Source organism: Jaculus jaculus, chromosome 8 (genome assembly GCF_020740685.1).
Source record: "Jaculus jaculus isolate mJacJac1 chromosome 8, mJacJac1.mat.Y.cur, whole genome shotgun sequence".
Classification (NCBI taxonomy): domain Eukaryota; kingdom Metazoa; phylum Chordata; class Mammalia; order Rodentia; family Dipodidae; genus Jaculus; species Jaculus jaculus.
Genome location: NC_059109.1, coordinates 124835228 through 124849715, shown reverse-complemented (window position 1 = coordinate 124849715; position 14488 = coordinate 124835228). Strand labels below are relative to the sequence as shown.

The 14488-nt window shown below is 49.7% G+C and overlaps 1 protein-coding gene across 1 annotated transcript in view; it reads left to right on the top strand.

Annotated features, from left to right (window-relative positions):
- Rims4 (regulating synaptic membrane exocytosis 4) overlaps nucleotides 1–14488 on the top strand; it is a 71830-nt gene that overhangs the window by 51756 nt on the left and 5586 nt on the right. Inside the window, exons 3-5 of the mRNA XM_004669314.3 lie at nucleotides 11264–11376; nucleotides 11630–11731; nucleotides 12243–12382. Coding sequence (XP_004669371.3) covers nucleotides 11264–11376; nucleotides 11630–11731; nucleotides 12243–12382 — 355 coding nt within the window. The remainder of the gene's footprint in view (nucleotides 1–11263; nucleotides 11377–11629; nucleotides 11732–12242; nucleotides 12383–14488) is intronic.

The window sequence follows — 14488 nt, the reverse complement described above, 5'->3', positions numbered from 1 at the left end:
ATGGCACCGAGAATGCGGACTGGCACATAGCCAGCCCTGGCATTGTTCTGTCTTTCTTGTTATTTTATTTTATTTTTATTGACTTGCAAGCAGGGAGAGATAGAGAGAAGAGAGACAGACAGAGGGCCAGGGCCTCTAGCTGCTGCTACCAAACTCCAGATACATGCCCTACTTTATGCATCTGGCTTTACGCGGGTACTGGAGATTGGAACCTTTGCAGGCAAGCGTCTTAACCACTAAGCCAGCTCTCCAGTCCTGATCTGTTATTCTTGTTCGTCATTAACTCAGCCACTGTCAGCTGGGTATTGGCTGCGTGGCATCAGTTTCATTCTAGCAGATACGGTGAGTCACCCCCACTACAGTTTTGTCTGTAAAGCGCCATCTTGCAGGGTGAGTACTGGCTGGGGTGGTTTTTGAAAAGTTGAAGGGGTGGGCTAAGTGCTGCTGAGGAAGGGTCAAAGGTCATAGGGGTGCTGGTTCCCACAGTGGGGACAGTCTTGACCTCCTGGAAAGGGCTGAGTCTTAGTGGAGGCCTGAGCACCTGGGCGAGGAAGGGACAGGAATCTTTAGAGCTACAGTCAGCCTCTTCCTTTTCTTCAGGTATTTTGGGCACTGCTTAAGCCCAGGTGCCAGGCTCTGAAACGGAATGGTGTGTGTGTGCTCATCCCCTCTCCCCACCTCCTGGGTTTCTGCCAACCCAGCAGAGACTTACAGGGAGCCAACTTTGCTTGGGCAGTGCCACAAGGTTGCAGCCCCTGGCCCTGTTAGTCTGCCCAGCCAGGTACTGTGGACATGCCCTTGCAAGAGAGCGGAGGGATCTTTACCAATAAATGTGATCGAGGCCCTACTGTGTGCCAGGCAGCTGGACTGGCCACCATGGAGAGTCTGTCCCCCCCACTTTCACTATGGGCATGGCCAGGCAGTCAGCAGTGTGGACTTGGGGATAGAGAAGATGTGCGTGCAGCTTGGGCTTCTGTCGGTGAAGATGCCAGGGGCCCCAGGTGGCATCATACCAGTGGGCAGTGGCTGCAGCCCTTGCTGTTCACCACAATCCAGCAACAGCATCTTCCTCCTCCTCCTCCTCCCCTGGGAGCTTGTTAGAAATGTAGAACCTCAGGCTTGCCTCACAGCTACTGGACAGTCTGTTATAACAAGATCCCTAGATGGTTATGTGAGCGTTTTCTTTTCTTAAATCTTTATTTATTTTGGAGAGAGAGAGAGAGAGAAAGGAAATAGGAGTGCTCCAGGGTCTCTAGCCACTGCAAACAAACTCCAGACGCGTGCACCAACTTGTGCGTCTGGCTTACATGGGTACTGGGGAATCGAACCTGGGTCTTCAGGCTTCACAGGCAAGTGCCTTAATAGCTAAGCCATCTCTCCAGCCCTGAGTGAACATTTTTAAGATGCCCTGGCATAATTTAATGGTCATAGCGGCCATAGTTAATACAGTTAGAAAACACCACGCAAACACTGCACCAAGTGCTTTGACTCACGCTGTCATTTAATGCCCACAACGGCTGAGGAAGGGTGGGAATGCTACTGTCCTTACTTTACAGATGAGGAAATGGTAGAGGGCGACTTGCGTAAGGTCACACAGTAAGTAGGTGGCGGAGCAGGGATGTTTCCTTGAACAGTTACACTCAGTCCCTTCTCTGATTCAGTGCTGTGCTGACGGTGATTCTGGAGGTAGATGGTCCAGGCTGAGTTGGTATATTGGTGATGCCATCAAGGGCCCCCCATTTTTCCCTGTGCAGGACTCAAGTCGTGTACCCGTCATGGTTTATCTTCTGGGGCTGGGTAAGGTGTTCCTTTACCTGAGCCTCTTTCTGCCTCATCAAAAATTAGGATTCTGGGTACCTAGAGAGATGGCTCAGCAGTTACTGGGACTTTCTTGCCAAGCCTAACAGCCTGGGTTCAATTCCCCAGTACCCATGTCAAGCCAGATGCACAAAGTGGCACATGCATCTGGAGTTAGTTTGCAGTGGAAGGAGGTCCTGGCACATCCATGCTCACTGACTCTCTTCTTCCAAATAAATTAATAATTTAAAAAAATTGGGATTCTGGGGCTGGAGAGATGGCTCAGCAACTGGTTAAGGATGCTTGCTTGCAAAGCCTGCCAACTTAGATTCATTTCTTCTGTTCCTACTTAAAGCTAAATGCACAAAGTGGCACATGTGTCTGGAATTTGTTTATAGTAGCAAGAGGCCCTGGAATTCCCATTCTTACTCTCTATCTCTTGTCTCTCTCTCTCTCTCAAATAAAAAAATAAAAATACTGGGCTGGAGAGATGGCTTAGCGGTTAAGCGCTTGCCTGTGAAGCCTAAGAACCCCAGTTCAAGGCTCGGTTCCCCAGGTCCCACGTTAGCCAGATGCACAAGGGGGCGCACGCGTCTGGAGTTCATTTGCAGAGGCTGGAAGCCCTGGCACGCCCATTCTCTCTCTTCCTCTATCTGTCTTTCTCTGTCTCTTTCACTCTCAAATAAATAAATAAAAAATAAAAAAAATAAAAAATAAAAATATTAAAAAATGAAAAATTCTACAAAAGTTAGGATTCTGCTAAGGATGGAGAGGCAACTAGCCAAGCTCCAAGCCCTGCAGAGCAGGTTCTCACTTAGACAAAAGGCAGTGGCTAGAGTTCAAGGCCCCTGAGATGGAGCCTTGAAGAAATAGCACCTCCCTGTGCACCGCGCACACACATGCGCGCGCGCTCTCTCTCTCTCTCTCTCACTCTTCCCCCAGTCCTAAGGTCCTTCCTGCTGTCTGCCTTTGTTTTTTTCACAGAACCAGATCTGACACATGGATTCAAGCATGAGTTCACTTGGGAGATGATTCTAGAATACAGTGTTAGAGGAGACTGTGTGGCAGAGAGGCCAGGGGAGGTGGTTAATGAAGTGTGCCTTATGAGGCCGGCTTCCACTATGGGCAGCTCAGTCCTAATGGAAAACCCTGGCAACCAGTAAGGAGTAGGCCCCTGGAGGTTCGCCCCCAGCAGGCAGGGGAGCAGAGGGTGTATTCCACCTCTTAGTTACTCACTGCTGGCTGCTCTCCGGTTCCTGCAGCACCATGGGCCAGGGGCTTAGAGAAGTTCTTCAGGGAAGATAAGCTCGGGTAAAAGAACCCAGGGCCTGGAATTAGAAGTCTGAGCCCTGACCAGAAAGGAAGTGACAGAAGGACCAGTAGAGCCCACGACACTGGTCACGCAGGACTCCGCATTCCCGCTGCCCAAACGCAAAACCTAGGGCTTCTGGACGCTGCTTCTCCCACATTCCTTATCCAACCCACAACGTTACGCACATTTTATTCTTATCTCCCCATCCTCATTCACGAGTGGCCCAAGTGGAGACCTCCCACCACTCTTGCCTGGACTCCTACAAGGCTTTTTGGTCCACAGTCCATAACTTGTCATCCAGTACTTACTTCCTCTGCGCTCTATCAGCCTCTCCCAGTCCCTAGCCACATGCCTTCATCCACCTTCCTAAGCCTCGGCACTCTGTGGTGTTGCCTCAGGCCTTGGCATCCACAGCTCCTTCTCCCTGGCACAGCCTCTCCTTCCCCTTCTCCCTGTTCACCCTCTGACTCACTCCTCCAGATACCAGTGAAGAATGGTCACATCAGCTTCAGCACATGTGCTGATGCCAGTTCACCGATAGTGGCTCCCTGGCATGCCGTGTTGAGGAGGATTGTGGAGTCAGATCCAGGCCTGGTGGGAGTGCTGAAGTCGATTAGCAATGTCTGCCTTGGCACGGACAGGAGAAGTAGAATAGCACAGCTCTGCTGTTCCTCTCGCTAGATCAGCAGCTTCCACAACCTCTTGCCTCCCATAGCATCCTCTATTCTCCATTATAATTGTCACCACTGTGTCTGTCTATCTCTCTGACCCAGTAGACACTGAGTCCAGTGCCAGCCCAGGTGACCCACCGTTTGTACTCTACAAATTTGAGGACAGACTAGTTACATATTTTGTTCTTTTCTGCCCTCCCAGTCTCCTTCATCCCGCAGAATCCAGGCCCTTGGTATCCTTTCTGTAACCTGGTAACGCTCAGGGTTGGCTTTCTGTTGACCTGAGGTGTCTGGGTCAGCAGCAGTCATGCCTGTAAGTGTCTGGGTCACTGTGCCCAAGCCCAGATAAACACATTGTGCAGTCATGGCAGGGCTGCTGCATGCCAGGCTCTGGGTTGCATGCCCACTGAGGCGGTTGCCTGGTGTCCAAAGGCTCAGGAGACCCATAGTGCTGAGAACCCCTTGCCTTTCCCAGCTGCGCTGTGTAGCAGAGTCATGGCGCTAGCGGACGGTGTGGCTGGGCGCTGGGAGGAGGGGTTGTTCTGTCTCGTTTCATAAGCCTTAGTGTGCATCAAGCGTTAGATTGCGTCACACTTTTCCTCAACAGTTGCACCGAGGATTAGCCTGTTACTTCTGTTTTATTGAAAAAGAAACTGAGGCCTAGAAAGATGAGCCATGGAAGGAGGTTGTGACTCCAAGCCTCTCCGACCCAAGAGCTTTACCTACAGCTCCATTCTGCAGTCAAATGCTCTGCCCCTGAGCTGTACCCCCTCCATTCTGGGCACCTGGAGACAGTACCATCAGCCCATATCCCTGCATTCAGATAATCAGGGTGAAGAGCATTTGGGAGAAAATTGTCTCTGTGCTGAACATGTGCACACTTTTTCTTGTCATTCCCTAAACCACACAGTAAAAGGATACTTGCATAGAATTTACATAGTTTTAGGCATTGTCAATAACCTAGATGTGATTTAAAGTCTACGGGAGGATGTTCATAGGTTATATGCAAATATGGCATTTTATTTAAGAGACTTAAGCTTCCGTGGGTTTAGATATCCATGGGGAGTCCTGGAACCAACACCCTGAGAATTCCAATGGTCAAGTGTGTACTTCCATGATCAACAGGTTGGATGCGAGCCAGGTATGGTGGTACATGCCTTTAGTCCCAGAACTTAGGAGGCTGAGGCAGGAGGCTCATAGTGAGTTCAAGGCCAGCCTGGGGCCACAGAGTGAGTTCTAGGTCATTCTGGACGACAGTGAGACACTGCCTCAAAACCAACAACAATAGCAACAGAAAATATAAATTGGATACAAGAATCTGACTGCTTGGGTTCAAATCCCATGTGTACCACTTTATAGCAGTAGTTATCTTGGTTGTATTACTAACAGCTCTGTGCCTTGGTTTACCCTTCTGTACAGTGGATATTAATGGTTTAAATGCCTAGGTTTTATGAAGTTGTTGAATTAAATGATGTATCAATTATGTTCTTGTTGCTGGGAGGAACTATTGGACCAGAAGCAGCTTAGAGAAGGAGAGAGTTTGTTTCCACTTACAGTTTTAAGGGGAAGTCTATCTTGGCAGGAGCAGACAGCCAGTTTCATATCATCACACCAGCAGGCAGGAGCTAGTAACAGCAAGTGGAGCTGAGCTGTAACACATGAAGGTCTACCCCCAGTGACTCAGTTCTGCAAGCAAGGTTCCACAACCTTCCCAAAGAGTGCCACCAACTGAAGACCAAGTGTTCAATTACCTGAGCCTAAGGGGGACATTTTACATTCATACCACTGCAAATGAGTTTACATTGATACTTTAAGACTTGGCTTGGCATGCCAGATTTTTGGTAAATAAAAAACCCAAGTTTCAGCTGGGTGTGGTGATGCACGCCTTTAATCCCAGCACTTGGGAGGCAGAGGTAGGAGGATCACCATGAGTTCGAGGCCACCCTGAGGCTATATAGTGAATTCCCGGTCAGCCTGAGCTAGAGTGAGACCCTACCTCGGAAAACCAAAAAAACAACAACAAAAACCACCAAAGTTCTGACTTTGTGCCCATGAGCCATGCTATGGTAGTGGTGGGGGGCAGATTTGAACATGTCTTGAATGCTGAGAAGCTGGAGCCCGGATCATGTGACTCAGTTATGCCAGCCTACGGTCAATTCGGCTACAGTGCTTGTTTTGAAAACTAGAATTTGTTCCAACACAATTGAAATATTAGAGAACAATTTGAGCATAACACGAATTTCACATTTGCTCAGTCAGGCAGGGTTTCATCCATGAGCAGCACAAATAGATGCAGAGAACAGTTTCCACCTAGGAATTCGCACGGCCCCAACACCTGACGTGTCCTCAGCTAGCCAGGCGTTAAGAGCTGCTCTAGCGGTACAGTTTTCCAGCTGGCTTCAGCTGGCCTTCTTTTCGTATTTCACAATGCCTCATAGGCCCCAACTCTGCCCACTCCCTTTCAAGCTAAAGTGCTGTGTTCATTGTAGTATTTATGCACTGCTTAGCCATTTAGCATGTATATAACCCTGCCACTGTATTTACTAGGCTCCCATCTTTTTTTTCTTTCTAATGTGACACAGACCCATTTCCACCATAACCTGTGGTCCTCACTGTAGGGTTTTGCACTGCACAATAATCTTTAGGGGTGCTAGGAGGATGGCTCAGCAGTTAAAGGTGCTTGCCAGCAGAGTTTGCCAGTCCAGGTTCAATTCCTAGGCCATGACATAAGCCAGATGCAAAAAGTGGCACCAGCATGTGGTATTTGTAGCAGCAAGAGACCCTGGTATACACACACACACACACACACACACACCTCTGCAAATTAATTAATTGAAAATAATAATTTTGGGGCTGGAGAGATGGCTTAGCAGTTAAGGCACTTGCCTGCAAAGCTTAAGGACCCAGGTTCGATTCACTAGTACCCAAATAAGCCAGATGCACAAGGTGGCGTATGCATCTGGAGTTCCTTTGCAGCAGCTAGAGGCCCTAGTGTGCCCATCATCTCTCTATCTGTCTGTTTCTCTCTCTCTCTCTCAAATAAATAAAATAAATAATTGTAGGACTGCATATTTTTTTCCTGAAAGCAGAATTTATCTGCTGTAAATGTGACAAGTTTGAGGGAAGGAGGTTGGACAGACAGACATACATGGGAGGTAGACAGGTGGTGAATAAATGGATGGGGGCCCATGAACTTCCAGAACCGTTCAGAACCACAGCCTATAATCACTGTGAGTGTGCTATGACCTTTTAATTTCTGATGCCATTGAGACAGATGATCTGTTTTGTGGGGGGAGAGGAATGGAGTCAGACCTGCAAATTACCCTATTACTTCCTTAACCATCAAGAACACAGAAAATTCAGAGTCCAAACCAAGCTCAAAGGTTAATAATAAAAGACAAATGGCGTGTCACCTCACAAACAAAACTAACAGGATTTGAGAAGCAGGAAATCTCATTTTGTCATTAGTACAAAATAAAAGGCCAGCAGAACATAGGTGTAATTCTGTTTCAGAGCTCTGCCTTTTGCCATGTGACACTGTCCCTGGGAAGAACTGGTTCCTGCTGCCCCCCCCAGACCCCGCACCCCAACATGGCCTGTGCTTGGTCCCAGGCATCTGGATGCAACTCCAGTTGACAAATCTGGAACAAGAAAGGCCATGCCACATAAACACCAAGAGAACTTGTCCTGAGCCAGGCAGCAGGGACCAGCGACCCATGGCGTCCTTACCTTCACTCACTTAGGAGGAGCTCCGTGCCAAGCCCAGGGAGCCCACCCATTCTCCCCCGAATTCAGCAAACTAGGCTTTATTCATTCTCATCTGACGTGTGAAGAAACCGTTGTCCAGAGAGGTTAAAACTAACCCCAGATTGCCCCACCCTAGAATTAGGGTTTGTATCATGGTAACATCCAGTCTTAATCATTATCTTTGATTCTAACAATTTGAGACCAGCCATAGGGTTCGTCAGGGAACATGTATTGAGCTTCTATTGTATACAAGGATTCGTCTTAACTGGTCACACATAAGTAACACTGTATAATTCAGCAAGTTTTGTTTTTTGTTTTTTTTTTTTGAGGCAAGCCCAACAGACTGTCCTTTTTATTTTCTTAGAGAGAGAGAATTAGCAAGCCAGGGTCTCCAGCCACTGCAATTGAGCTCCAGATGCGTGTGCCACCTGGGGCACATCACAACCTTATGTGCTTGCATCGCTTTATACGTCTGGCTTACGTGGGATCTGGAGCATCAAACATGAGTCCTTAGGCTTCACAGGCAAGCACCTTAACTTCTAAGCCATCTCTCCAGCCCCAGCAACCTCTTTACATTCCTTTGCTAATGGGTTCTGGAAGCAGAGAATTTTGAGACACTGCTGGTATAGCATACACACGCTGTCCGCACAGCTGAGTGATCTTGTTGATGTGGGTAAGGTCTCTGACCGCAGTGCAAGGCAGAGGTCATACCACAAGCCAGTGGCCAGTGAGGCGTAGGGCCATGTCTGATTTTGTAGCCTCTGTCTGCCTTTTCACCATCTCCATGGATGACCCTAAGCCAGAACGGGATCTCCCATGCAGTTGCTCCTCTGGCTAGCAGGGACTAGGAACTCGACGTCTCCAGCATCATGGAAGATGTGTTCACTTGCTCAGGGTTTGCAGGGTGGCAGCCTGTGAGGCTCCCTGGGATGGTAAGTCAGGCAGCCGCCCAGATACTAGAAACAATTACTGCTAATTACCAGGCCTGCCAGAACCCATTGTCTCCTCACACTGCGCCCAGAACTGAGGAGCCGCAGTGATGCTGCCGGAGGGAACGTTCAAGTTGGGACTGGGGAAGGCCCTGCCATCTCTTCTTTTCTCCGGTTTCTGGGGCTCACACCCTGCTTCCGTAACGGACTCTGGCCTTACCTTCCCCTGAGCGCTGGGAGGATAGAGTGCACAGACCGAAGGTCGTGAGGCGAAGGCTATGTCCCAGCCGAGTCTGGGGGTGGCTTGGTGCACTTAGCTAAGGGTCTTCGGTTTGGCAATAATACTGAGTACACACTTCAGTCCTGACATTTAAGTGACTATTTTTTCAGTCCCTTTCTGTAAAAATAAACTATGCTGCTGCTAAATTAAGATGATAGTCACTGAATCTCAACTGCCTGCACCCAGCGCTACTCTGCCCCGTCTTCCAGAGGCTGACCCTGGCCCACAGACGCAGGAGGGGAAAGAATCCAGGAAGCCAGCTCAGGACTCAGCCATGGGAGCAGGAGGAAATAAGAAGGGAAGGGAGGGACTGGAACTGGACAGTTTTCTTGCCTGTGACCACTGTGGGTAGCTGGAGATTGGGGGCCATGGCAGGCATGTGACCTTGCTGTCCCTGCTGCAGACTGCTTGCTATTTGTCATCAGCTGGGAGGTGTTTCTGAGGTGTGAGCCTGCAGAAGCTTCCAGTATGCCCTGCCCTCTACTTTTGGATCTTCCACACCTGTCTGGGGTCCTTTGTGATCCCCCAGTACCACCCGCTCAGCTGGGGACCACAGATGAGCTCAAGAACCGCCCCCATCAACATCTCAGTTCACTCCCTCTTCATCAGACTTCCTCCCTTCTCCAGGCTGGAGCTTTTTTTAAAAAAAATATTTTTATTTATTTGAGACACAGAGGCAGAGAGAAAAAGAGAAAGAGAGAGGGAGACAGAGAATGAATGAGAATGAATGGGGAATGAGGGAATCCAGCCACTGCAAATGAACTGCGGACGCATGTGCCACCTTGTGCATCTGGCTTATGTGGGTCCTGGGGAATCAAACATGGCTTCTTCGGCTTTTCAGGCAAGTACCTTAATTGCTGAGTCATCTCTCTAGCCCATTTAAAAAAATTATTTTATTTTTATTTGTTTATTTCAGAGAGAAAGAGGCAGAGAGAGAGAGAAAGGATTTTTTTTTTTTTTAATAGGGAGGGAGACTGGTTTTGAATCTCTCCTTCTAAGTCTGTTTCTTAGATTTTCAGCTGAAAAGCAAAGAAACTGAGTGTGGGTGTGTGTATCTTCCTGGGCTGTCCCTCCTCTGAGGCAGTCGACATCAGCTTCTAGCCTGGGGGACAGGCAGGGGCAGTAGGAAACCATGCCAGCGAATGTGGGGTTCTGTGCTAGCCATTACTTTCACCAACACCTTGCGCAGTCACAAACCCTCTTGGCTATGCTTGGGTCAGGCTGGCCTTGAGCTCACAGCAATCCTCCTACCTCTGCTTCCCAAGTGCTGGGATTAAAGGCGTGCCTCACCCCGCCTGGCTCAGCCTGCTTCTTGTGAGGACAGTCATCATAGTCAGTCCTCTGAGAGTCACCTTGTGCCTATCAGAGTCTTTAAGTAACCTGACTTCAGTCAGGCTTCTGACCCTGGATCCATCAGCTCTGGCCAGGAATCATGGTCACTGTTTTGCTGGGTAAATATGTTTCTCATCTGAATAATGGAGGTGAAGATAAATAAAATAACGCACACGACAGTAGTTGCGATTAGGACAGAAGAGAAAATGGGTTGTGCGTACCTTGTTCCCAAAGGTGGAGAGACACATCGGGTGTGGCGCCCAGTGCCTCGTCTCAGTCAAGACTTCCCGAGACCTTGGAGAGGGGAATGCTGCCCTCTCTAGTGTAGACACTTGGACGGGAACGGTCAGTGAGGCAGGGAAGGGCGGCTAACTCAAACTGGCTTACCCATAGTGATCCTAGTAATTGTTGTGATTGATTTATGCAACCATGAGGAGAGGAAATAATTTGCATCGGACAGAGCTGGATCCAGGCGCTCACCCACCACCAGTCGGATGGCATCACCCTTAAGCTCCATCTGCCACCATCTCCCATTCTAATGCTGATGCCCAAGTCTGGTGGGGAAAAAAGAAGCTTCCAGATCCTTGTTGTTGAATTAGGCCACGTGCCTGTCTTGGAGTCAGGCACTAGTCAAAGGGAAGGAGTGCCTGGACTAGCCAGGCAGAGCTGTAGGCCAGCCAGGGCCTGTTCTCCTTGCGCGATCACGTGCCATGGGGAGATGGGGTTCCTCAAGGAAACTTGAGGTCTTGTTACCAAAGGAAGGGGATGTGGATATTGGCGAGCTCAGCAAGCAGCAGTGGTACCCCTCAGGGTCCAAAGCTAGCGTGCGGGGCATTTCCAACTTTCACATGCACACGAGCATCTGGCCTCGTGATAGATTGTGGATTCTGCTAAGTACCTGGAGGAAGGGGCAGGTGTGATGCAATTCTAATTAGTTGCAGGTGATACTGATGTTCCCAGTCTCTGGACCAATCTTGGAGTATCAGGGCACTAAGCCACGTAGGCTGGCATCTGGCAGACCCTCTCTCATGATCCTTAGAGCCACCTTGACATGTTAGATCAGCATATGCATTCCATGGAGGCTTGGCAAGGAGAAATCAGTTGAAGGTGGGGGACATCATGAGATGAGAGACGTTCTGGACTTTTCCATCAGCCCCGGGAAACACTCATGAAGACTCATCTTTTCTTCTTGCAGCCTTAACTATGGAGGAGTTTGCCTGGCCTCAGATGCCCAATTCAGTGACTTCCTGGGCAGCATGGGGCCAGCACAGTTTGTAGGCCGCCAGACCCTGGCCACCACACCCATGGGTAAGTGCTCCTAAGCCCTGTGTCTCTCCCCCCCATCCCAAGCCCTGTGTCCGTCCCTTCTAACCCCCTTGCCTGTTGGGTATGCTCTGAGCACCTGGCCTGAAGCCTGGGTCCGACAGGCATGCCCTTCACAGTGCCTAAGCTACAGGTGTGGGCATTTGCTGCTTCTGTTTGGGCTGAAAGCAGGGCGGAGAAAGGGAATGGGTCCTTGTTGGAGCCACTTCCCAGTCTCATCTCTTTGGGCTTTTTACAGGGGATGTGGAGATTGGCTTGCAGGAGCGGAATGGCCAGCTGGAAGTGGACATCATCCAGGCTCGAGGACTGACAGCCAAGCCAGGTTCCAAGACACTGCCAGGTGTGGGGGCTGCCCCCCCTTCTGCAGGAGAGGGTTGGGGGTCAGAGAGGACATCCTGAGGGGTATCCAGAGGTAGCCCACGGACTGAGTTTCTGGGAGGCTGGAATATCTTTCCTGTTCGTTACTGTAACCAGTGAGGTACTTGGCATGTAGTGGTGCCCAGCAACTCTGGATTGTAACCTGGTCCCTAGTAGGGTATGTGGTACACACTGACACTTAACATTTGCAGAGATGTCAGCAAATGAATGTGCATGGACAGTCAGGGGTGGGGGAGTCATGAGCTGAGGGAGAAAGCAAAGGGAGGGAGGGAAGGAGGGAGCAGGCAGGATCATCAGTGAAGAGGGAACACAGCCACCCAGCCAAGACAGCACGTGCCACCTACATGCTGTGTGGCCCCTCCCCACAACCCTGGGCAGCTGGCTGTCCTCTCCCAAGCAGTGGGAGGCTGCCCCCCCCCCCCCGTTGTGCCAGGGACCAGCCTATAACCCTGCCCACTGGCCTCTGTCCCCAGCGGCCTACATCAAGGCCTACCTGCTAGAAAATGGCGTCTGCATTGCTAAGAAGAAGACCAAAGTTGCCCGCAAGTCGCTGGACCCGCTGTACAACCAGGTGCTGCTGTTTCCTGAGAGTCCCCAGGGCAAAGTCCTGCAGGTGAGGGCTCTCTCCTCCTCCCTCTCTCTTCCTCTGTGTTACTTGGAGTGGGGTCTCTGGAGGACTTCACCTGGGGGAAGCATTGCACGGTGGCTGATCAGTGCCATGACTTCCTGTGCCCCTGTGAGCCAACTCCCCCCAGCGCCTGGCTTCTTCATGTGGACAGTGGGGTGCTGAAGGTGCCTCTCAGATAGCATTTCTGGGTCAGCAGTTTTGCTCATGTAGGAAGAACGCCCACAAGGATAGCCTTCTGTAAGGACCGTATAGACGACCGAAGTCATTGTCACCACAGTCATCGCCACCAGCTCCGGACCACAGGGAGAGAAGCTGGGGCCTACTGAGGACCCCAAAGAAGACTTAGTTTTCAGCTATTCAAGGGTCTCTGATAGTGGCTCAGACTGGAACTACAGAGCATCTCCTCATGGGGCAGGAAGGAAGAGTGCCCATGGGAGCCCTGTGCGCTCAGTCTCGGCTGTCCCTTGGCCACCTCTGTCCGCTCCTCGAATCTTGTATACACCTGAGCCAATGAAATGGTCAGAGTGGGGCCAGTATGTTCCATGTTACCAAATCATGGGGACTTTGCCCAGCCTGCAAAGCCTAGATCCTGCCAGGGACAGAGGTTTTCAGTAGGTTGTGCTCATTCATGAGGTGTGATGTCTACTATAGTAAGTCTAAACAAACAGCTTTTTTACATGTATGTAGCTCAGTGGTAGAGTGCTTGCTAGGCATGTACATGGCCTGGGTTTCGTCTCCAACACTGGAGATTAAAAAAAAATAAAAAAGATGGGGCTAGAGAGATGGCTTAGTGGTTAAGGTGTGGCTTTGCCTGCAAAGCCAAAGGACCTCGGTTCAACTCCCCAGGACCCATGTAAACCAGATGCACAAGGTGGCACATGCGTCTGGAGTTTGTTTGTAGTGGCTGGAGGCCTGGCATGCCCATTCTCTCTCCGTCTCTCTGCCTCTTTCTCTCTCAAATAAATAAATAAAGTTGTGTTTTTTTTTTAAGAAAGATGAAATAGGATAGGAAAGAAAATGCTTATCATTCTTAGTAAGCTATGTATTATTTGATGGGCACTTGCTTCAATTACTTCTTCCATATGTGTACTGTGTGGTGAGATTAATGCCTTTCTTGCTGTCTGTTACTATTGAAAATGTATGGAAGCCTGGAGAGATGGTTCAGCAGTTAAGGCACTTGTCTGAAAAGCCTAATGACCCAGGTTTAATTCCTCAGTACCCACATAAGCTAGATGCATAAGGTGGCACCTACATCTGGAGTTTGTTTGCAGTGCCTAGATGCCCTGGCATGCCCATTCTCTCTCTCCCTTTCTCAAAATAATAAAATACTTTAAAGTAAATAAATACATAAATGTATGGAAACCCCTGCTAGCTTAGAGATGTTCAAGTACCATTTAAAATAGCCAGGGGCTGGGGAGCTGGTTCAGTGGATAAGGTACTTGCTACGCAAGCATGAGGAGCCAATCTCCAAAGCATGAGGGGCCAATCTCCGATTTCCTGAACCCATGTGCAGCTGGATGCTGCAGTGGCTGTCTGCAAGCCCAGTGTGCCTTCAGCCAGAAAGGAGGCAGACGGAGGACCTCCCCAGAAGCTTGCGGGCCAGCCATCCTGGTGAAGGCAGAGGGAATCAATGAGAAACCCAGCCTCAAACAAGGTGGAAGGCGAGGACTGACACCTGAGGTTGTGCTCCGACCTCTACATGTGTTCCATGATGCATGCACTCGCACGCGCACACACACACACACATGAACAAATACGAAATAAAATAAACTGGCCAGAAGACTATCCTGTGCTACCCTGACCCAGTGGACAAAGGTTTGTGTCTACTGGCCCAGTCTGGGATGTCAGCAAGATGGGGTCCTTACTGCTAGATGCTCTGACAAATGTCACAGTAGGGCACCCCTACCCTGAGTGACTGACACCCTGTTGTTTCTGTATATCCAAATCCCCTCTTTCCACAAAGACACTAATCAGATTGATGACTTCATTTAGCTTGGTCACCCCTTTTAAGACCCAGTCTCCAAATACAATCACATTTGGAGATCCTGTCCAAGCGGAGCTTCAGCACGTCAACTGTAAGGACACATTTCA